Source organism: Macaca mulatta, chromosome 5, assembly GCF_049350105.2.
Source record: "Macaca mulatta isolate MMU2019108-1 chromosome 5, T2T-MMU8v2.0, whole genome shotgun sequence".
NCBI classification, from domain to species: domain Eukaryota; kingdom Metazoa; phylum Chordata; class Mammalia; order Primates; family Cercopithecidae; genus Macaca; species Macaca mulatta.
The window spans coordinates 175,418,861-175,443,037 of record NC_133410.1 but is presented as its reverse complement, the minus strand read 5'-3'; the positions used below and the strand labels follow the sequence as shown (position 1 = coordinate 175,443,037).

The following is a 24,177-nucleotide window of genomic DNA, read 5'->3' as shown; positions in this document are numbered from 1 at the left end:
TCCCTCCATGTCTTTCATTTGCTACCTGAGAGAGCCCAGCATTGCAACTTCAGCATTTCTAGCTCTCTCTTTTAACACCCAACCTCATCCTTCACCCCAAAATGACATATTTTCTTCACTTGTTAACATTAAACCAAATCCTAAAATCATAACATATGGCCAATAAGCGCTATCTACGCTTCTAACTTTTGCTAAGGGTCTTCATATAAGCAATTTTATTAAAGATTTATAGACTCATGGATTACTCAAGATCAAATGATCCATAATAATGAAACCTGTCGTTGCACACGTGAAGAAATTAAGACCGAGGGAGGTAGGTGGCTTGCCAAGGCTGATTAATGAAATGGGCATATGTTAAATTTAAGTCAAGTTAGAATGAGAGAGTATTTTGTGGTTTTTGGTTTTTTGCTCACCATTTTGGTGACATCATTTACCCTCTTTCAGAAATCAATGTAAATCCTGAAACATGGAAGTTTTGTTCAAATTATTTTGTAAAAATGAACAACATGATTAACTTAAACAGAAAACTAAGTAGACCATAAATGAGTAAATGGATGTAGCAGCAATTAACTTATAGTTATTAGGAGAATGAGACTATTGAGCTTTCATATGAGACTGATGCTAGAGACATACTGAAGGCTACAGTGAAAGTTAAATCATGAATACAAGATAATAGTTCAGGTGGTAAGAAGATGATATGATTCAAAGGCCTAGAAGTGAGTCATCTAAAAGAACACTAGCAATAGTATGAATTCCTCTTTAGTTATTAGTTTAATTTTCCAGCTCATAAAAACATAATAATATTTATAATTATATGAAACTAACTTAGGGCCTTGAATCTGGAACCTTTAAAACGAATGATTCTGAGAAAAAAAGAAAAGAAAACTTGAGTTTGTTATATGTTATTCAATTTTCTTCATTTCCCTGAGTTCCAAAATACAATTTTTTGCTTCTTGAGGGAAGGGGGTGTGACCCTGTATAGGATGCAGTTAGAAACTAAATAAATTTTTAACTCAGAGTTTTAGAATTGAATATTTATTTGAAAAGATGAGTCTATGGAAGTCATATATTTATTCCAGTGGAGTTGCTGTTGGAAGACCAATTTCTGAAAATGTTCAGAGTTTTTCAGCCAGCTTAGGTTTTGTACTTTATTAATGGAAACAGGTTGTATCACCCTATTTGTTAATAATTTAAAACAACTAACTGTAAATTACCTTCGGTGTATCAAAAAATTAGATATAGGCTCAAAGGTTAATCTTTTCTGCACCTAGAATATTCAGAATAATGTGCCTAGTTGTGCTCTTCCCAGATCTAGTTTCTTACATGGGACATTCCTCTTGCCACAGTTGCCAGCCAGCCATTCTCATAGCCTGAGCCCAGTACACCTTTCCCTAATCATGTCGCTTCGCACATCTTCACCTATACGATGACTACATGAGTTCACTTCTCTCTTAGAAACACGTTGCTCTCTCTTAAATGGGGCCTTCAAAATGTAATTAAAAACCAACCAACAACCGATGATTTCCATGTATATATAATTTATATAAGTTTACATATTATATATCATACATAGATATTAAATTAAGTGTTAAGTTTTTAATGTTATATCTTCATCTACTTGGCTAATTTTTCTAAGAACAAAACAAAAATTTCAATAGACTGTGAAGAACACTAATTCTGAGAACAATCTCCGATGTCAAACCAAACACATTCTGAATCATAGGAAACATTTTTATTATTATTATTTTAAGTCCTGGCATACATGTGCAGAATGTACAGGTTTGTTACAGAGGTATATATATATATGTGCTGTGTTGCTTTGCTGCACCTATCAACTTGTCATCTAGGATACATTTTTATAAAAGGAGTCTGGAAATGCAAAAATCTCTTCCATGATGAATAGTGATATTACATGTATGTGGAAAGGTGATATCACATAGAGTTGGACTTATATAAATTTGTAGAAGTACTTTTGTATTCCCATAAGACTAAGAAATGCATTTGTATATTGTTGGTGATTATATTTCACTCCAGCAAATCCTGACCAGCATCAAAACTAAATAAAAAGTACATTTTGTATTGATATACTTTAGGAATATGAACACATTTATTTAGTGTTCCATATGGTTAAAACTGGAAGGAATAAGAACAACTAATCTTGTTTTGCTTCAAAATTTATTTTACAAGTACATTACAATTTTACTTTTTGAGCTCATTTCAATGTCACAAATTTCTAATAAATCTTCAATTTTTTTTTTTTTTTTTTTTTTTTTTGAGATGAAGTTTCACTCAGGCTGGAGTGCAGTGGTGTGATCTTGACTCACAGCAACCTTTGCCTCCTGGATTCAAGCAATTCTCCTGCCTCAGCCTCCTGAGTTACGGGGATCACAGGCATGCACCACCATGCCTGGCTAATTTTGTATTTTTAGTAGAGACGGGGTTTCTCCGTGTTGGTCAGACTGGTCTCGAACTCCCAACCTCAGGTGATCCACCCACCTTGGCCTCCCAAAGCGCTGGGATTTCAGGCATGAGCCACCATGCTCAGCCAAATCTTTAAATTTTTAAAAAATTTACTTCTAGTTATATTTACTCTTAAAAAGAAATTGAAATATTTTCTAAGTTGTAAATGTTATATTTATAAGAGAAATTTATTAATACAACAATTTTTAGTTTCCAGATCTCATTAGGGTTTTTTTTAAGTTATATGTGTTAAAAAAGAAGAATGAGATGAAGTATAAAAGAGATACAGAGTTGGGATATAAACCTAAGCATAAAGAACATATACATCCTATTTTTTTTACTATAATCCCCTTTTGCTCTAATAAAATACTTTTCACTGATTAGAAGCCCAAACTTGCTTATACTTTCTCCTAATGTATCTGAAGAGCAAATAACTTTGCATAATTTCATGTCTTGTTTGATTACACACAGTGAAAGTTCAGTGCAAGTAGAACGTTTTATTTTTTTTTTTAATTTCTCTCTGCTACATTTTTTTAATTTATAAATCTTGAAGTGTTACGGAATAGTCCAAGTTTTTCAGTCATTGTTTTATTTCTCGCTAGGATATCGTGCCAATTGTTTTTCAGGAAAAATTTGCATATTAATTTTTTCTCATTGTATCTGTTATAAGATGAACTTTGTAGCGAAGCAAGGTTTTAATGTGGTCTTTTGGCAGAATGTACAAAACTGAAATAAAGAGAACTTACTTGGAACTATGGTAGGCTTCATGAAAATCTTTTCTGAGAGAGAGAAAGAGAGATAAAATAATCAATGTGTAATGCCCAGCCCACCCAAACTCTGGCAAAATTTGAAATACATAGTTCAAACTTCTTTACTTATAGTGAAAGTCCTTAAAATGTGTCTTGATAGTCTTTTGGGACCACTATTTGTAGATATGACATATTAATGAAAAGAAAACAAAAGGCACAAAGAAAAAATAGTTTCTAGAAAACATCTATTCTCATCCTGACATAAGGCATCAAATTACTCTCTCCATAAGCAGTTGTAATAAACGAATATTGATTTACTACAGGACTTCTAAATATTAATTTTTTTATGAATTCTCAGTTACTTTTTTTTTCTAGCTTTTAAGCCATTTTCCTGACTCTGTGTAAATTGTTCACACAAATAGGCAAAGGAATAAAGCAATTTAACCAAAGTGGGGAAACAAACAATTGTAAGTGTAGGTAGCAGAAAACAATGGATTTTTTTCAAGTTATTCTATATCAAAGCCGCATGGATCTATTTTAAGACACTTTTACACAACAAAAGGAAATTTGCTGTCACTAACCCTAGTCATTTGGCTTTCTAAATACTGGTAAATGCTGGAAAATTGGAATTCTTTGTTTCTGTTTTCTCTAAAAGTAAGCCACTCTTACTTTTAGGCACCCAGTGAATTAGGTGTCATCTCTTATATATTGTTCCTAATGGAATGTGAGGACGGCTTTTAAGAAGGTGCCAGATGTGTGAGTCCTTTATTGCTGAGCAAGTGTTGCTTCTGTTTCTGAGGCTATGAAAAGGGTTTGCATGAAGAAATACAGCTATCATTTATATGTGACTAGCAGAATATATTTAAGGGACATATTCCTGTTTCATTAGAGGCAAGCCTTGAGATAGAAATCAAAAGATATAATGAAAAATATGACATGAAATAATAAATTAAAAATGAGAATCGTTTGTTGATTCTAATGTATCTTCAGGAGTTGGAATGGCAGTGGAGGAGAGGAATGAGCTAATATAAATGCATGTTCTTAAATAAATATGCTCAATATGCTTGCTTTATTTTTTAACAGGATGAAAGAAGCAGGAGTAGACCATAGGCAATGGAGGGGTCCCATATTATCCACCTGCAAGCAGTGCCCAATGGTCTATCCCAGCCCTGTTTGTGGTTCAGATGGTCATACCTACTCTTTTCAGGTAAAGACACCTACAGTTGTTTAGTATGAAATAAGTGATGCATACGTATTAGTAAATGATTAAAACTATTGGTTATCTAATGTGATATTCAAATTACTCATTTACTTTATAAAATAATATGAATAATCTCACTGGTTTGGAATATGATCCAATATGTATTTGTTTTTTCCATATCAGAATTTTTAAGGTTTGAAATACTAAAGCTATGAACCCTCAAATATCAAAGCCAACCTTTCCTTTGCTGCTACTATGAAAGGTGCCAGAAATGTTAGTGTGCTGTACAATAGCTTTAGTGATCAATATTATTTTAACAACAATAAATGTGCTACAATCTGTCACTACAATTACTTTTTTTAATCTCATATTTTATCTCCTATATTATCTCGTTTAAGCCACCAAAAAAAAAACCTCTTTACTAGATGAAAAAACCGGGATCAGAAAGGCAATTTGGCAAGTTTCACATATTTAGTTGACACTGAAGCCGGGATTTGATATAATCTCTGATTCAATGCCTTTGCTCTCTCGTCTACATTATTCTTCCTCCCAATTAAGTGTCCCATATTGTTAAAATATTTTGGGATTTTTACAAACTTTGCCTAAATAAGACATTGATAAATTTCCTTAGCTTATGTAACAGAAAGGAAAGAGTTCAGACTCACTGTCTTTTATCTGAAACCCTAGGGACTGAATACATTTAAAAATTTAGATTTAAGAAATATATATTTTAGACAGGTAGTGTAGCATATTATGCAGTGTCCCTAGAAGAAGCTTACCCTATAATTAAATTATTAAGCCAGGTGCAGTGGCTTATACCTGTAATACCAGCACTTGGGAGGCCAAGGTGGGCAAATCACCTGAGTCAGGAATTTGAGACCAGACTGGCCAACAAGGTGAAACTCCATTTCTACTAAAAATACAAAAATGCGTCAGGCATGGTAGTGGGCGTCTGTAATCCCAGCTACTCTGGAGGCTGAGGCAGGAGAATCACTTGAACCAGGGAGGCGGAGGTTGCAGTGAGCTGCGCCATTGCACTCCAGCCTGAACAACAAGAGCAAACCTGTTTGAAAAAACAAAAACATGTTAATATCCTTTTAAGCAACAATTCGAATATTCTTACTAAAGAGTATACATGAGATCTATAAATAACCTTTTCTTAGTTCATATCTGATTGTGCTTGCTGCAAAGTTATTTCCAGAATTTTTTTACCTTTTATTAAAATGCTTCGGTTTTGTGGATACCTGCTTATGAATCACAATTTGTCTGAGCAAATATTTCCCCAAAACTTCCACTTGCCTTTTACAATTACAAATCTGGGCAAGTGCACTACAATACTCTTAATTAATTCAGTCACTAAATACATACATAGTACATACTAGGTGCCAAGTACTGTGTATCCTTAGTGAAGCTGTCTTATGTCTACCTGCTAAACTTTTATAGATGTATATAGAAGCGGAGTTATTGCTAGGAGAGGAGTGTGTCAGGGGTCCTTTCAACATGGTCTTGATCTTGGTGAATTTAACATGGTATAGGTAGGGCTTTGGCTTTGCAAGTTTAGTGAATTCATGTTGTCAGTACAAGGGAGAGCGAATCTATCTCATAAAATCCCACGTGGAAACGATGTGTAAATCATTTTACTGATTTATTGACTTATAACGAAGGATGCAGATTGTAATATTCAAACTGATGGAAAGAGCTACAGAGGAAGCAAATTTTAATCCTAATTTTATCTAGTGATTGTAGATGATTGAACAAATGGAGTCAGTGGTAGAGAGATTGGAAATTTTTACTGGCATCCACCTAAGTAGAACTATGTCTTTCTCAACATTGGACATATGTGCCAGAAGTTTGTGCCTAGGGTGTCATCATTCCCAAAGAGTGCTAACAGAAGTCTACTGGCTTCTGCTGACATTTTTGGGACTCTTTTTAGGTTGCTCTTAGCAGGTGCTCCTTCCTTTTCCAATTTAGTTTCATAGGACACCAAGTTACAATTAGAAGTGGAATTCTATTTGATGAGACTTGATTGATGATGTTAGAGTTACTTAGCATGTAAGAAATAGCCCTCAGATTCTCATTCAAGACTAAAAGCACCTATTATACGTAGATTAATTCAGGTATATATTCAATTTCATGGGGTTTCCTCATTGTTCTCCTTGGGCATGGGGCACACTGTGATACCTTGGCTTATAAATCATCTAATCTTATTAGTATTATCAACACAACTAATCTTATAGATAATTCATATTTGAATTATTATTTTAATATTTATTTGCATAAATGTCACTTTTAACAAATGCTTTCTTTACATAGAAAGACATTACACAAAGCATGATTCAAGTGAATATAGGTCTTGAATAACTCTAAATCACCATTTTTATTTCTGTTAATTCTAATCTAACTTAGTGAGTTTTCCACTTTGGACCATCCATCCTAATCTTAAACTTTGGCATTGACAGCGATGAGACTGAGCTATATAAAACAATGAAAACTAAGTAGAACTCTTAACCCAGTAAAAATTTAGGTGGAACTATCCTTACTAATCTTTTCTTTTCTTTTTTTTTTTTTTTGAGACAGAGTCTCGCTCTGTAGCCCAGGCTGGAGTGCAGTGGCCGGATCTCAGCTCACTGCAAGCTCCGCCTCCCGGGTTCACGCCATTCTCCTGCCTCAGCCTCCCCAGCAGCTGGGACTACAGGCGCCCGCCACCTCGCCCGGCTAGTTTTTTTTTTTTTTTTTTTTTGTAATTTTTTGTAGTTGAGACGGGGTTTCACCGTGTTAGCCAGGGTGGTCTCGATCTCCTGACCTCGTGATCCGCCCATCTCGGCCTCCCAAAGTGCTGGGATTACAGGCTTGAGCCACCGCGCCTGGCCTACTAATCTTTTCTTAAGAGTTTATTTGATTTGAATCTCAAATTAATGACTTCAACATGTTGGTGATTTTTTGTTCCTCCCTCATAAGAAAGTATTGCCCTAGGCTATTTAGCTACTGGATCAAGAACAAACACCACAGAGGCCAGTATCTTCTTGTAAATGTCACCTTATTATGTTCCCAACATCTACTTATGAGAGTTGAAAATAGAATATAGGTAAGAGATCACAAGATCTTTCTTCTGGCTCTTGGATCACTAAATTTTGTCAATAAACTTGCAAATTTTGACAGGGCAGATGTAAACACATTCGAACAATAATGATGAGCTCCAAATTCTAAGCTCAGTGGGGTCCATGAAGCTCCTTGCTTGAAGTCGTAAATCCTCCCCGAGTAGTCCTGATATGTTAAAGATAAACCAGAAGCCAGATATGATGAGTCTTGGATGTGGGGCCCTACATTCAGTGTGGAAGTGTCATCTTGCTGTGGAAGCCTTTCCTATTCATCTGCTGAATTGTCGACCCATGCATTGATACAAAGGGGTTTTTTAACACTACAAATAATATTCCTACAAGTTCTATTTTAGACCCACAATGTTTGTTCATTACTTTCAGCTCATTTTATAGAGAGAAGATTATAAATGATATTTCCATTGCACATCCTAACTGGAGGTGAGGTCATTACGAAGTACAATAGGTGCAGGAGCTGGGGAATGTGGTGGGAAAGAGGGATATCAGAAGGTACACAAAGAAAGACTGTAGCCAAATGACATAACTAAGATATAATTTTGAAAGGTAAACTTCATTATGCAATGTGACCAATTTTGAATAATTATTTTGAGTTCAAGCTTTTAAGTTAATTGGCATTTCTAGAAATCCTCAGCAGAGTATTTTAAAAATGCATACACAAAAAGAAAAGTGAATAGATGAGGAACTATGGATAAATAGGCTTACTTGAAAAAATATTGGGACATTTGTGATTTTCATAAAAAGTATTTTTGGAACATTGTCTTTTTTCCTATTAAGAAAAAATGATTTACTTTCTTTAGAAGCCTATTTAATCTTTCTTTTTAAAAGAACCAGTCTTCTCTGAATTCTTTCAAATTCAGCATTGCCAGAAAAATCAAAATATAAGTCTGTTCAAGGTTGTTTGAGAAGTAATCATTCTTGAAATTGACACAAAAGATGAAGGCCTTCATTTCTTTACTTCAGGCAAAGTCTATTTTGATTGTATTGTCAAGCTTCAGTAAGAACTAGGAATTGTTCTTCAATACAGCATTTATGTTAGATCATGGATATATTTCTCACTTTGTTATGTAAAATGTACATTACATTTGCCGTGAGCACAAGTCAATAAATAATACTAATGTTTCAGACTTGAGTAGAACATGTGTAATATAAATTCCCTGAGGACAACAGTGGATGATTTTAAACTCTTTTCTATCATATTTTTAGTGATGCGCTGCTTGGCAATGGAACTAAACAATCGTTAATTCCTTAGAAATGAGTATTGTTCATAAAATTGTGTGTGCATGTGTATGTGTGTGTGTGTGTGTGTGTGTGTGTGTGTGGTTTTGAAGGAAGGCAAATATAAAGCTTACCTATTTTAGACTGCAGTTTTCCAAATCCAGCTGTAAAGATGCTACTTAACTTGATTTGGAATGGGGTCCCATGAATTGGAATTTTTAAAACTTCTCATGTGACTTTTATATGTAGCCATGGCTGAGAATCACGTGCATCCCTTCAAATTAATGCCTTTGAATACTTAAATAAAAGATAGGGGTGTGTGTGCGCGTGTGTGTGTGAACAATAACATTAGCCTTAAAGGAGAAGGCTTATTTTTTTTTATTACTGTTCAAAAAATTTCTATTTTCTTTTCTTTTTCTTTTTTTTTTTTTTTTTTTTTGAGACGGAGTCTCACTCTGTTGCCCAGGCTGGAGTACCATGGCGCAATCTAGTTCACTGCAAGCTCTGCCTCCCAGCTTCACGCCATTCTCCTACCTCAGCCTCCCAAGTAGCTGGGACCACAGGCTCCCGCTACCACGCCTGGCTAATTTTTTTTTTTTTTTTTTTTTTGTATTTTTAGTAGAGATGGGATTTCACTGTGTTAGCCAGGATGGTCTCAATCTCCTGACCTCATGATCCACCCACCTCAGCCTCCCAAAGTGCTGGGATTACAGCCGTGAGCCACCACACCTGGCTCAAAAAATTTCTATTTTAAGTTTCAACATGCTACTATAATGTTTTAACCTTTCTGTCATTTATTTTTTTTCCATATTTGAGGCATGTTCTTACTTTCTCTTTATAGTTACTAATTCTAGCAACTATATGCACATTTTGAAAGGTAGATAATTTCTGACTCCTAATCATGAGAAATTTGATATGTTATACTTTTTAGTGTTTAGTTGTTCTGTCTTGTTTCCTCTGAATATTTAGAGCTGAGATCATTTGATTTTGGAAGATCCACTATCAAAAATGGATGTGCACTCTTTCCATGTGACTTGCTTTTCCACTTAGATTGGGTTTGACTTTTGGCCAACTCGATCAATATCACACCACCAGAACATTACCATGGTCATTTATGGGGATCAATTCTTATTACAGCACTGAACATTACAGGAAATAATATGAATGAACCTTATCATAAAATTTCAAATTCAAAAGGAACTTAAAAGAACATCTAGGAAAAACTTCTATGCAATAAAGTCCCTGGTATGAAATCATATTCTGCGAGGTAAACCTCTATATTTGAGGAGTGTTCTAATTGTTAAAAAAGTCTTCCTCTCCTTACATTGATTTTGTTTCCAACACTCCCTATCCTTACTCCCTGGAGCCATGTGTTGAAGCACAAAATACATCCTCTCCGGTCTTCAGTTACTGGGAAAAATGTAAATTTTAAATTTGCCACTTGCAGTGAAGCAAACAGCCAAAAAACACTTGCAAAGCAGCTTCACATGTGGGAAAAGAACTCATTTTGTTGTTTGTTTTTGCTTTTTCAAACCCCTGATTGGCCATTGACTTGATCAATGACTGGTGCCTTTGAATAGAAGCTTCTAAGAGAAGACAGGGTACCTTGCTCCAGAATACCTTCACCCCAGTCCCTTTATTTTTACATACGTTTCTGGATACTAAGTTATTTTCCTAATGCCCTGATCCGTGTTTCCCACAGCTTGGTGCCAGTGGCCTATCTGTGGGGAAGGTATAATGTAATGAGTCAGAGGCACAGGTGCCTGGTTTTTGTCTACCATTCACAGTAACTTGTGTTTGATCTTGCAATATGGTATCCCATGGCCTTTTCACTACATTAACTTTCATAACCTCATATATACAAGTGTGTGTGCATATGTATAATGTGTGTGTACATATATAAATCAAACATTTATGTAGACCATATTTTCTGGCAAATATTTCAAATATTTTAAATACATTAACTGGTTATTTTCCCTCCTTGATAGATGAGAACTGTGATGCACAGAGAATTTAAGTCATTTGACCAGTGTTACTCAGCTAAGTCCAGAGCCCATGTTCTTAACTGCCTTTCAATATTTTAATGTAAAATGGAAGCAAATTCATTTTTTAAATTAATTACCCTTCATTATTTTTCTATGTTGCTACACATGATGTGGTAACTACCTTTATTTGAATCACTAAAAAATAAAATAAAATATATGGCTTTTAAATTTATTGAGTTGTTTGTTTCTCACTGGCTTAAAGCCTGTGATATCAGAGTATTAATAAAATATATTTTTAGATATTATGCATGATAAATAAGCCTAACTCATCAACTTTCTATGATTATTCCTTGTTGCAGAAAACAATCTTCTGTGTCTTCTAGAAGCTTTAAAATTTTAACTTTTAGATTTAGGACTGTGATACTCATTAGTTTTTGTGTATAGGAGAAGGTAGGGTTTTTGTTGTTGTTGTTGTTGTTTTAATGTAGCCAACCAGGCCAGGCACAGTGGCCTACGCCTATAATCCCACCCTTTTGAGAAGCAGAGGTAAGAAAATTGCTTTAGCTCGGAAGGTCAAGACAAGCCTTGGTAACATGGCAAAAACCCGTTTCTACACAATGTTTGTTTTTTTTTTAAAGTAGCCAACCAGTTGCAGAATCATTTATAGCGTCTTACTTCATTGGATCGCTTTGACGTCTTTGTCAAAAATGAAATGGTCCTAAATGTGTGGGTCTGTTTCTGTCTTTATTATGTTCAGTGAACTATTTGTCCTTAATCCTGTATCACATGTCTAATTTGTTGTACCTTAATGCTGACTTTTGAATTCCGGTGCAAAGTCCAACTTTGTTATACCTTTTTACTATTGCTTTGGTGTTTACCCTTTGCCTTTCCATATGAATTTCAGAATCAGTCTATCAGTTTCTATAGAAAACAAGTTGGAGTCATTTTTTTAGATATTGTGCAGTACCAAATCTTCAAATCCACACACTTGGTATATCTCTCCATTTAGTTATATTTCATTAATTAATGTTTGGTAATTTTCAGTGTAGGATTTCATAATGCCCTTTATTAAATTTGTTAAGTAGTTTTTTATTAGTACTATTGTAAATTTAATTTTAATTCAATTTTTAACTGTTTGCTGATAGTATATTGTTATATTGTTAATTTTCTATACTGACTTGTATATTACCACTTTGCTAAATTCACTTATTATTTCTAGTAATGTTTTGTAGATCTCTCCAGATTATTTTACACATAATATCCTTCTCCATGAATAGAGGCAGGTTTATTTCTTCCTTTTTTATCTTTCTATTTCTTGCCTTAGGTTTTGGTTAGGACTTCCACTACAAGGTTCAATGCATCTCCATGCCTTAGTCCCAATTTATAAGAAAAGTGTTCAGTATTTTCAACATTAGGAATGAAGTTACCTATAGATTTTTGTTTGTAAAAAAATGAAGTTTTAATAGAGCTTAAGCCTATGTTAATTAAGTTTTCTGTAGCCATCACAGAATAGAACATATAATATCAGTGTCTTCATCTTGTGTTACTATATACTAAAAAAGGACTAACATCACATATATTCACTTGGGGAATTTTCATGTTAACTTTTATACCTTAGATATCTTGTAGTTAATAAACAGTCCATCTAGTTGGTATATATAAGGAACCCATTTGTCTAAAAAATCCTAAACTATGTAGAACATGTTTAAATATACATGTTCTTTAAGAGAAACATAATGATAATAATACTAGGCATATACTAGTTGTGGTAATAGAAGTTCTATTAATATTTGTAGTAATTGCTAAAATAAATGTACAATAATATCAGTTAATATCCTAAATATTTTATGTGTAGTAATTTAATCTTTAAAGAAATTTACAAGACTTTTTTATAATGATCTGCAAACTAAGGATAAAGAAAAGGAAACCCATGTCAGCCATAAAGCTGGTGAATTACAATGCTGGAATTGGAGCCCAGTTAAGCTCACATACAGTTAACCACAGCACTGCACTGTGCAATAAAACTCCCAGCAAGACCTTAATTGATGCATTTATCACTTGTGAATTTTACCTTAATGATGTCCTTTGTAACATTAATTATTCATCACTTTGCCAAGGGGGAAAAAAAAACATGGGAGGCAATGGGAGAGATATAAAGAAACCATATATATTTCAACTCTTCAGAAAGATTGTAAAAAAGTAAATAGGTCATCCATGTGTATCTGTAAACCAACCTCTTTTTATCCTCCCTATTTTTCTCTCCTTCTCAGACATTAATACCCCCAATTCTACTCTCTACTTCCAGGGGCTCAAAATATTTTTTAACTCCCACATATGAGTGAGAACATGTGGTATTTATCTTTTTGTGCCTGGCTTATTTCAATTAATATAATGTTATTCATCTGTAAAGATAACTATAGCGTGTGCCATCCTTACTATGTTACTAGAAGTTATTCCAGCTGAGTTACTCAGAAAGTTTCCAGGTAATTAAGTAAATGTATGCACAGCACCTTTGGAAGAGCTCTATATTCCTTTTGTCAAAGGCACCCAACTCATATCAACAAACAAATATTCTTTTAAAAAATTAACATATCATGATTGCATAATGTGTGTTAATCAGTATTATTGTATTAATTAATGTATTAATGAATGACTCAATTAAGCTAATGTGTTAATTTATATATGCATTAACGTCTTAATTTTAGCAATGCTATAAGATATATAACAAACACTAACATACACTAATGTTGTTCCCATTTTAAACATAAGACATTGAAACAGATTTTAAATAAGTTCATAAGGGCATAGAGCTAGTAAAGAGCAAGACTAATACTATGGCTATGAATAAAAATATGGTTAAATAAAAGTAATACTATAATAAAATTATTTTGTATAACATGTAATTAAGCATGCTAATTTTATATCAATAACAAATAATACACAGATGATTTTAAAATTAATATGACATTATTTTTCTAGATAAAGAAAAAAATAGTATGACATATATTGTATCTATATCAGTTTATAATCACTTGAATTATAAAATAAACACAACAGAATGTGGCTGTCATATCCTTTTGGGGTACCTGAGCAAATTATATTTTTTCCCACAATCACACTGGATATACTCTATGAGCACTGTATGTTTCAGTGGCCTTTAACCTCTTCCCACCCTAAATGTACTCCACCAAGAAAATTAGTCTTGTTATGTGAAATGACAGTGGGTTAAGTATGTTTTTGTATCTGAAGTAAGCCAAATAAACAGCCAAATGAAATAGAAGGTAACAACACTAATGCAGAAACTGAGAAAGGAAAAAAAAAAAAAAACTGTCAATAACTAGAATCCGAAAATATTAAGATTAATGGCCTGTGAAAGAATGGTAGAGTAGGCTCGATGTGAAAGCATAGTGATGTCAATGAATTAGACAACCCCTCTGAACAGCTGTGCCTCCGGTGAAAAGAAAGGAAATATTTGTCATCAGGCACTAGGAATCTGAAAAGTAATCTACAGGTCCCTGCAGTAGCATGGGGTAATAATATCATTATTATGGTATAGTGTTGATACTTTTGAGCTGCTCTTGCATGGGTCTGGTGTTCTGAATTACACTACATCTGAGCAGAGGTCAGGCAAGCCCAAAGCTGAGACCCTTTAATAATAATTTGTGTCTAACAATTTTAGAATTTTAAGTATTTAAAATACAAATCTTGCCTTGTTCTTGCTGTTGGCATTGTTCACTCTTGCTCCTGTTAGCTTGCCTCATTTTGTTTATTAGTTTATTTGTATTGTATTGGTGTGCTCCTTTATTTATAATATTTATTTAATTGCTTGTGAATTTGAGTTGGCCGAACAAACTCTGTGGAATCCTTAGAAGTCTGAATTCGTAATAGATTTCTACAGAGAATGTATATATTGAGGCTTCCAAGTATCGGGAGAATCCCTTAAATGTTCTCAGCTCCTTAACAGACATCAACTGTATAATATATATTAATGTATGAAGTATTTAAAAATTTAAAAATGATATTGAAATATTCAAACAATACCAAATATACTTTCAGAAAAAAAAACTCAGCTTTTAAAAGAACCAAATATCATTTATTTAATTAAAATATTATTTAATTAAAAATTAAGTCAGTAGATTAAACAGCAGATTAGATGAACTTGAAGATAATGAACTACAACTTATATATATGTGTGTGTACATGTATATGTATTATGTATGTAACATACAATAATAAACTGTAATATGTGTATGTATCATATATATTACATGTGTGCAATATATGCAAATATTATATATATATTATATGTGTGTACATGCATACACATACATGTTTCTGAAAAATTACCCAAAAAGGTAGAATATATAGACTGTAGAGTAGAATGAAAAAGTATCCAAAGTTTAATATGAAATATAGAAAGAGTAATCCGAAGTAATAACACAGAGAAAATATTAAAAGAGAATTTGGTTGAGAATTTTCCAGAAGTGATGAAATACATGATTCCACAAGTACAGGAAACACAGTGTATACCAAGTAAGATAAACAAGAAGAAACCCAAGTCCAGACACATTACAGTAAAATGAGAGATTACCAAAGTAAAGTCCATCCAGACAGAAAAGCCATATGACCTACCAAAAATACCGTACCATTATACCAACAAAAAGTATTCAGCAAGATTAATGTGATGCAAAAAACGGTGGAAATGTACACTTACAATATTAAAAGAAAATTTTTAAAAGTTCAAAAGCCAGTATTTCAGAAGGAAATACTTTCTAAATCCATTTGCTACATAAACGTCCTTGAAAAGAGTACACAGAACAAAAGCTGTCAGTGCCTCTGATTGCATGATGTGCAAAAATGTGAGTGAACCCAGGAGATCTGCCTCCAAACAGTATCTGACCTTTGTTTCCACATCTTGGCTTCTAGAGAATGTTCCTCTACGTAGGCCACTCCATCAACAGGTATTTGAACCAAATCTGTTCAATTTATCTCATGTAGCCTTTAATTAAGGATATCATGGAGAGAACTCTAAGCAGGAGGATGATACAAACCTGCAAGCAAAATTTATCTCAGCAGTGTCTCCGACCCCCCACTCCAGGGTCTCAGAGCCAGCCTCCTGGAAACATCACATACATCATCCAGATCTACCTTATATATCCAATGTGACTTTTGCCTTACGTTTTTGTCTTGGCCTTTCTACTTGGCCTATGGAATTAAGTCAGGTACAGCAGGATACACTAGTGATTGCATAGATGTCACTACTTGACCTACAGAGAGGCGTCTTGGACAATTGTGTCATCCAAAATATCTGGTCAGTGGACTGGGACTGACCTGAATGCCTTTCAGAAACAACGTCCTGTCATTGCTCACTTCACTTCACAAAATTTGTTAGTGAAACATTTATTATCAACTTTTCTAATGCATACCTCCTCTTACAAAAAGAACTTCTTGCAAGGTGTCCATAAGTAATGAGCCTGGTGTCACACTTGGAAATATGTCACCTGTGATAAATTAATTTTAGAGAGAGCTCCTGAGTTAGCTGAGGGCTACGTTATCTACTGGTGCTGTTTCCTAAAGTAGATGAGGGTCTCTAAGACCACCCCTGAAGTGTATGTCACTCTATTTTCAGGACAAAAACAAGTTAATGCCTGGTTTCCTTTCCGGAAGTACAATGCTAATAGTGCATATGGTGCCCCGGAAAGAAAGTGTTGTTAAAACTGATGTGACTCTGCAGGTGGGACCTATATTGTTCATGGAACATAGATTGACAGTATATCAAATATGGCTCTCCAGCCTGCTGTCAGATCTCAGGTTTCCCAATTCAGTTAGAATAATAGACTCTACTCCTTGTTTTTGGAGTGATAGCTTGAAGGAAGTGTGCCTAATTTGTCTTGGTTTGTCTAGCAACCAGACTGGTAGCATTCATTCACCCCACAGAATGAGAGGGGAGGTGGTAAAGACGTCTGATGGTGTTGACAGGTGATTTACATGGGAGGTTCAGGAGCTGGTGCCATCTCTTGTTTCTAGACTTCTCTGGTAAGGTTAAGTGAAATGGAAAAAGGAGTGTCTGGGGAAGTCAGATCCAGCACGCAGTTAACTTTAAGACACTTGCAACATTTTGGAAGACACACAAGGGCATTTTCCTTGGGGAGCAAAGATGTCAGCGTGGCTTGGAAAAACAAAAGCTCATGAATGTTTCTTGTCCCTCTATTTATTGCAGAGTCTAAGGTGTTCCCTCTCCAGGAATACCTGGTGTTGTTCGCCTTCTATCACCACAAGATTAGTGGGTCCCATTATAGTCACTAAAATTTTTCTTTCTTTCCATCAACTCCTAAACTTTACACAAGAACATTGTGTCCATAAGAGTCTATTAGGTGGGACAGGGGAAGTTTTATAAAGAGAGACCCATTATGTTTTCATCTGTGGCCTGCGTGGACTACTGTCAGTGGAATCAAAGAGCAGTGTGATCCACAATTGAGTTTGAATCCCTAAGGCTCCCTTTGGACAGGCTGCCAACTGGAGGGTGCGGCAACCAAGACAGCCTGCAGTTGCTGTTAGGGGAAGTAAAGAGAACTCCTCAATGTTTAAAATAGGTATATATAACCTCCTTTCATCTTATTCGCTACCCAGGAGCCAGTGAGAGGGTATACTCCTTTTCTGGGGACAGCAAAATTCAGGGACCAAATTGCCTTACTAAGGTGTGTGAACCATGTAGGGGTGAGGGAGGCAAAGACATAAATCTTTTTGAGTTTATTTTTTAAGAGCCAATCCCGATGCCTAACAATATCAGATTCTTGGGATGATCAGGAGCATGGAAAGTGCTTAAATACCTTGCTGGTCAACCCATTACTGAATAGATTTGGTGATAAAAGGTGAACTGTTGTCAGACTGCAAGTAGTCCAAGGAGCTAACATATGACACATACTAGTTTTAAATAGTACAGTGATGCTGTCAGAGTCAGCTGGTAAAACTGGAACAGCGACAGCATTATCAGTAAAAGTCTCAGTAGAGATTTGTAGCTAAAGGTGCTCATTAGGGTTGTGGAACCCCACAGGTAGGAGATGTGACACAACTTGCTGGGTGGCTTCCAAATCAGCCTGTTGGTTTAGTTGACTTGTCAAGGACCAAGGAGAATGCCGAAGTGGGGAATATGCTCTCTCCAAAACCCAAAGAATGCAATAAGGTTTTGGGTCTACGTTTTGGTGACAAAAATCAAAGAGATAGTAGTTTTTCTTCACTGTTGGAGAGATCAGCATTGTAAATCCACCCACATAGCCCTAAGAAATATAGTATACAGGGGCCAGTAGCGGTGGCTCATGCCTGTAATCCCAGCATTTTGGGATGCCAAGGTAGGCAGATCGTGAGGTTAGGAGTTCGAGACTAGGCTGGCCAACATGGTGAAACCCCATCTCTACTAAAAATAAAAAAAATTAGATGGGTGTGGTGGTGGTCACCTGTAATCCCAGCTACTCAGGAGGCTAAGGCAGGAGAACTGCTTGAACCTGGGAGGCAGAGGTTGAGGTAAGCCGAGATCATGGCACTGCACTCCTGCCTGGGTGATAGAGCAAGACTCTGTCTCCAAAAAAAAAAAAAAAAGAAAGAAAGAAAAGAAATATACTGAACAGATGCCAAACTTTGTTAGGGTTTATCAGTTATCTCTTCTGACAGAGGTGTAATAATACTGCAGTCAGAGTCATTGAGATTGAGACTTTGGACTTGACAAACAACAGGGTATCATCTGCATAGGAAAAGTTGTAGGCATTTAAGGTTTGTTAGCGTTATCCACAGAATTACAACCCATATATGTATATATTGAGAGAGGGTGAGAGAGATAGAGAGAGAGAAAGAGATGAGGAGATTTATTACAGGAATTGAGTCACGTGGTAATGGATGCTGACAAGTACCAAGATCTGTTGTCTACAAGCAGGAAAGTCAGGAAAGCTGATGATGTAATTCAGTCCGTGGCCCAAGGTGTGAGAGTCAAGGGACAGATGGTGTAAGTCCCAGATGTGAGTCCAAAACCCTGAGAGAAATGAGTGCTGATGTCAGAGGACAGAAGATAGATATCTCAAACAGAGAGGCAATTTGCACTCCCTCGGCCTTTTTTATTCTATCCAGACTCTCCACGAATAGGATGATGCCCACCCACATTGGTGAGAGGGTCTTCTGTACTCAGTCTACCAATTCAAATGCTCATCTGTTCTGGAAACATCCTCATAGTCATGCCCAGAAATAATGTTTGACCATCTATATGGTATCCCTTAACCCATTCAGATTGACACAGGAAATTAATCATTGTATGAAGTTATATGCACCTATTTGTGGCAAACGATAAGAGGTTTCCACCTCCCACAAGGAAACTTCTTTACACATGGATCTTGGCTCACTCATGGTAGGGAAGAATCTCTTCTACCGTTTACCAGACAAAAAAGTACAAATACATAGCACATCGCTACCTAATGTGAATTCAGATGTGGAAGCAAGAATAGCATGCATTGAATTGGCCCCAAAAGCCTCACATGAAAGTTCATGTTGGCTTACATTGCTTATTACCTTTCATAGTGTAAACCCTGCCCAAACCCTACCAGTTGAAACCTGTGCCACCTTCTCCAACAGAACCAGATATGATAGTGACTTGGGTTGGGTGCCTGCATCCAATACAGTCTTAAAAGCTTGAGTCACTCCCTATAGCAAAGTTCTTCAGTATATGGGAATGAGTGTACTGGGCCTTCTGTCTCACTTGGAGAGAGAGAAACCTTGAACCCACTGTCAAAATAACAACCCTTCCTCCCCTTGCCCAGAGATGAGTGAGCAATAACTGACCAAAGTGCCATTGGAACACATTGGAACAGTCTGAACCAAACCTACTGTCCAGACATGAAAAATGTTTTTTCTATGTTAGGGAGAGGGTCTTGCTCTGTCACACAGGCTGGAGTGCACTGACAAAATCAGACCACTGCAGCCTGGAATTCCAGGGCTCAATGATCCTCCTGCTTCAACTTCCTGAGTAGCTTAGACTACAGGTGCACAGTACCAGTCCAGCCCCCCCTTTTTTTTTTAATTTTTGTGTAGAGATAGGATCCCACTATGTTGCCCAAGCTGGTCACAAACTCCTGGCCTCAAGTTATCCGCCTGCCTTGGGTTCCCAAAGTGCTGGGATTATAGGCATAAGCCATTGCACCCAGACTAGGCTTGAAACTTTTAATAACAGAGAATATGGGTGAGCCTTTCACTACCCTTGTTCATGATTTGGGTGATAGAATTCACTACTGGGTCTTCTAATATGGTCTGTGGGACCTCTGTTCTTTCACTTACAGAAAGTCACTTTTCAGCCAGCATCTCATTGTCATTGCCAAAAACCACTAGAATTGTGAAGGGTCTGAAAATTTTATCCTATTTGCAAGATGCTGCAATTTCTTGGAGGTTGGCAGAAGACATAATACCCTGGGCCAGAAACAAAGGAATATTGTACTTAGACACTATCTCTGTCTTGCAACTGTATTTCCTAAACCAACAAAATTGAATAGATAATACAGAACAAAAGGCTGTCAGTGTCTCTGCTCCCACAAGGTACAGCAATGCATTGGGTACTTGTCCCCAACACTACACAATAATAGGGCAGCTCTATTAATATTAGACAAACCAGATTTTCACATAAACACCACAGAAAATGGCAGAGAGAATTATTACATAATGATGAAGATGTTAATTTAACTGGAAAATCTGATACAATAGTTCCAATCATGGAAGTATATAATAAAATAGTCTTGAGATATATAAAGCAATTTTTACAGGGACAAACTGTCATATCTCATCAGCACATAGTGAGATATTAGTAATCTTAGTAATTGATGGAGCTACAGGGGAAAAAAAAAAGTTAATCTTTTCCCCTGCCCTCCCTGACTCAAAGTAAATCAGAGGGACCCCCGATTGGTGAAGAGGGGAAGAGTTGAGCTCTCTAATATAGTCCTGATGGTAAACCCACCTGTATTTAAGAACATGGGCCGTGTAGTTGGAAAAGTTCCTAGAATTTTATACTGCAGAAGAAGGCAGCAAGAATGTAAGACAGATTCTATTGCACATTTAAGAAAATTGGTTGAACATATAACTAAATGTAAGTTTCTCATTCACGGAGAAAATATTTACAAACATGGAAAAAGGCAAGCGGCAAAGAATGCTGATATGTTGGATTGGCATTGGGGAAGGTAATCTCATGTGCAGTCTTTTGACCCCCACTCATCCACATAAAGATGGGCCATGAGCCTGGAACACTTCCTTACCGAGAGATAGGAAGGCCACACAGCCTGTGCTTGTATTAGCACCTTGTGTGGGAATATCTCTTCCTGTTTCAAATATAATGAGTGTTCCTTTGTTCTGCTTAAGCATGCACCTCTGTGGCCCCCAGGCAGGCCCAAAGCTTTCAGGATTTCAGATTCCGTATAAGAGAGGTTGGGTCCCTCTACTGCAGCAGGAAATGGGTGGGCATCAGTTGCCTTGTGTCAGCTGCTGGAGGGTCCATTAGCCATGGGTGGGGGCAGGGTCCGAACACATTGAAGCCCATCTTGCTCTGTCTCTTCCCCAAGTGAGTAAAGCATTGTTTCTTCCAGGGCTGCCTTGTGAAAGTTTCTCTTGGTGACTCCCATGTTAAGATGCAATAGACTGAAGCGTGTAGAGTTCTCCCCTGAGATTGATAACCCAGAGTGTGTTCTTCTTGACAAATGGAATTGGAGAGATCAGTATAATCTCATGTTGAGTATATTGTGTGTTTCTTAACAACATAAATACACAAGGTGCCTATAGAAATGGTTCCAGACGTGTTTTTGTGCATGCGAATCCTAGAAAGATCGTTATTGTTTTTTACAATATTTAATGTATTTTTAACCTTTGAATGGTTAACTAGTTAATGTATTTTTAACCTTTGAAAGGTTAACTAGTTTGTTTCCACTCTCTCTGTTTCATGTTAACCTCATGATTCTTCCTTTTTATAGTCACTTTTCCTATAGAAACTTACTCTTAATGTTTTAACCGCTCTGATTAACAGTTCCTTCCTCTTCACTATGACACCATTGCCAGGACTTCTCCTTCCCAAATGTGTGTTCTGAGCCCTGGTGTCAGATGTACAAATTTTCTTGAAGTGAGTCAACCGAGGGCATTTTAAGGCTCAGGAAATCATGGCTTTTTAGGTTAATCCCTCAGATTTACTCAAGGGGAGACTTTACTCAGAGGAAACGCTACGTTTTATGTGTTCGTATAACTGTGTCAAAGCTAAATTCACCAGTTCTTGCCCATCTTTCACATTTAGAAATCCCAAAATGTACTATTGCTACCAGTGCATAAAACGGCTTGGGGACCATTGATCATTTAACATGTATCTTGGTTATAAAAATAGTACATGTTTTAAAATAAGCCCTTGGTATTTCTTAAGCATAATAAACAAGGAATTTCTTCATGTTTTATGTATTTTAAAGCAGTTAATATAACAATTTAGTTATGTAAACCACATAGACATTGAAATGTATGTACAAGCTATCACACGTCAGTATTTTTATGTTTGGGTAACCATTGAAATCATCTACTGCTTTGAAGTGTTCAAAGTCTTTTCTCTTGTTAGCTAAATTTAACCTTCTGCCCTGAATCTTTCCGCTCCTTACATTGTTTTTTTTGTTTGTTTGTTTGTTTGTTTTTTACAGTGTATCCCTTGTTGCTTACTCCCATTCTTTTAAAAATTTGACTCTCATTTATATCTGTAAAATTAATTTCTTCTGAAATGCTATCCTCATGACCTTCTACTCTCATCTTATTTTTTATTATTTTTAAGAACACTTGTATCTCTTTGAAAAATCCTATTAGTTGTTATTTGACAAAGCTTGTATTATATACTAAGATAAATAATTAAAAAGTAAGGTAAGAGTAAGTAAAAATTATTTTATTAATCATATGTATCATACAAATCATTAAACAACATATTTTTATAGGTTTTATTTTACTTGAAGCTATTTTAATTGAAAGCAACATGAATCCATAATAATTTAAACAAGATTTTTGATTTGAATGACAAAGTTTAATTAAACAAATAAAATCAAATTATTATAAGATAAACCTACTAGCCTTTTGATCTTTCCATTTTTAAAATTTATTACCACATTTTGAAGTTTAGGATCATCCATGTGTCCAGTTGTTTTCTTTTGGGCATTTTCTGATATGCCACTACCGGCTGTTGTGAGCTTTGTGTCAAATGCGAAAGTTTTGCAGAGTATTTTGAGATGTGTTTAGCTTTGGGAGAAAAATAAAATATTCCTACTAATAATTCCTGTTTGGAAAATTAGAGATATACTGGTCCAAAGGATATAGTACATATGAGAGAATGTGTTTAGCAAGCTAAGGGTTAGGTATAGTTTTGTTACTTATTTTCCTGGCAGTTCTCCTTGGTCGGTTAATCTGGTTACCAACTGGAGCAGTATTTTAATTTGTCCGTGACTACATGACAAGGATTGCGCACTTACTAGCCTGGGTTGTAGTGTCCTTACTTCCCTCATCTCAGCTTAGTTAGCTTAAATTCAACTACTCCTTTACAATGCCCAGTTTCTAGATGCTATCTTGAATGCCTAAAGTTTGAAGCATAAGGTATAATGAAAAATTAACTTGCATATCTGTGAGCATTAAAGACTGCTTGAATTAATAATTTTAATATTCTCAGGACTCTGTGGGTCCATTTCTCATTTTCAGTTTGCCTAGGAGCACCTATGCTCACATCTCTAGTGTTGGCTTTGCAAGGGACTTGCCTCTCTTCCCTCTGATTGAATTAAGAAAGCAGGAAAATGATTCTCACCTGCTCTGTGGTACAAGCATTTCTTTCCCTGTGGTGAGGCCAGTATGATATATTATTAATATAACATTTTGTGATATAAAAAGAAGTTTTTTGAAATCAAGTTTCTGGTGAGAAAAGGAAATGCTCCTCCAATGACGCAGGGTGGTATTCCGTGATGAAATGTAGAGTGTTCCACAGAGAGAACAATGGTGTAGTGTCCACTGTGGTGCAGGGGTTCTTAACGCTGTTACTGGGGTTAACTTTCTGTGTGTGTATGTATGCTACAATTAAGGCATTTCTGTGTAAATGATATATCCTGATTGGATGAACAAATGGATTTAAGGCTGGAGTCTTCATTTCCTCTTGTGGTTATGTTTGAATGGGAAACACCATTCAATAGGGATCAGAAGAATCTTAGTGAACGGTGTTTTCTTGGGAAAGGGTTGGCTGCAGCTGAATATGAGGAATGCTGTTTATGAGAGTTCAAAGCATGGCTTTGATATTGGCTATTTACGGCATTAAAAATATAATACATTAGTCCGTCCAAGATAGATTAAAATGGGGAATAAAAAAGTGATTCATGACATTCCATATTTTCTGATTTTTTTTCACTTGAATGAAAACTTGTATCGCTACCATAAGA

General features: G+C 35.8%; 1 protein-coding gene across 2 annotated transcripts in view; it reads left to right on the top strand.

Moving 5' to 3' along the window:
• The window catches only part of SPOCK3 (SPARC (osteonectin), cwcv and kazal like domains proteoglycan 3), a 482,003-nt gene that overhangs the window by 315,759 nt on the left and 142,067 nt on the right, over positions 1-24,177 (top strand). For both annotated transcript variants that reach the window (XM_015139470.3, XM_015139471.3), the window contains one exon: positions 4,293-4,416. In XM_015139470.3, the coding sequence (XP_014994956.3) occupies positions 4,293-4,416 (124 nt within the window). The remainder of the gene's footprint in view (positions 1-4,292; positions 4,417-24,177) is intronic.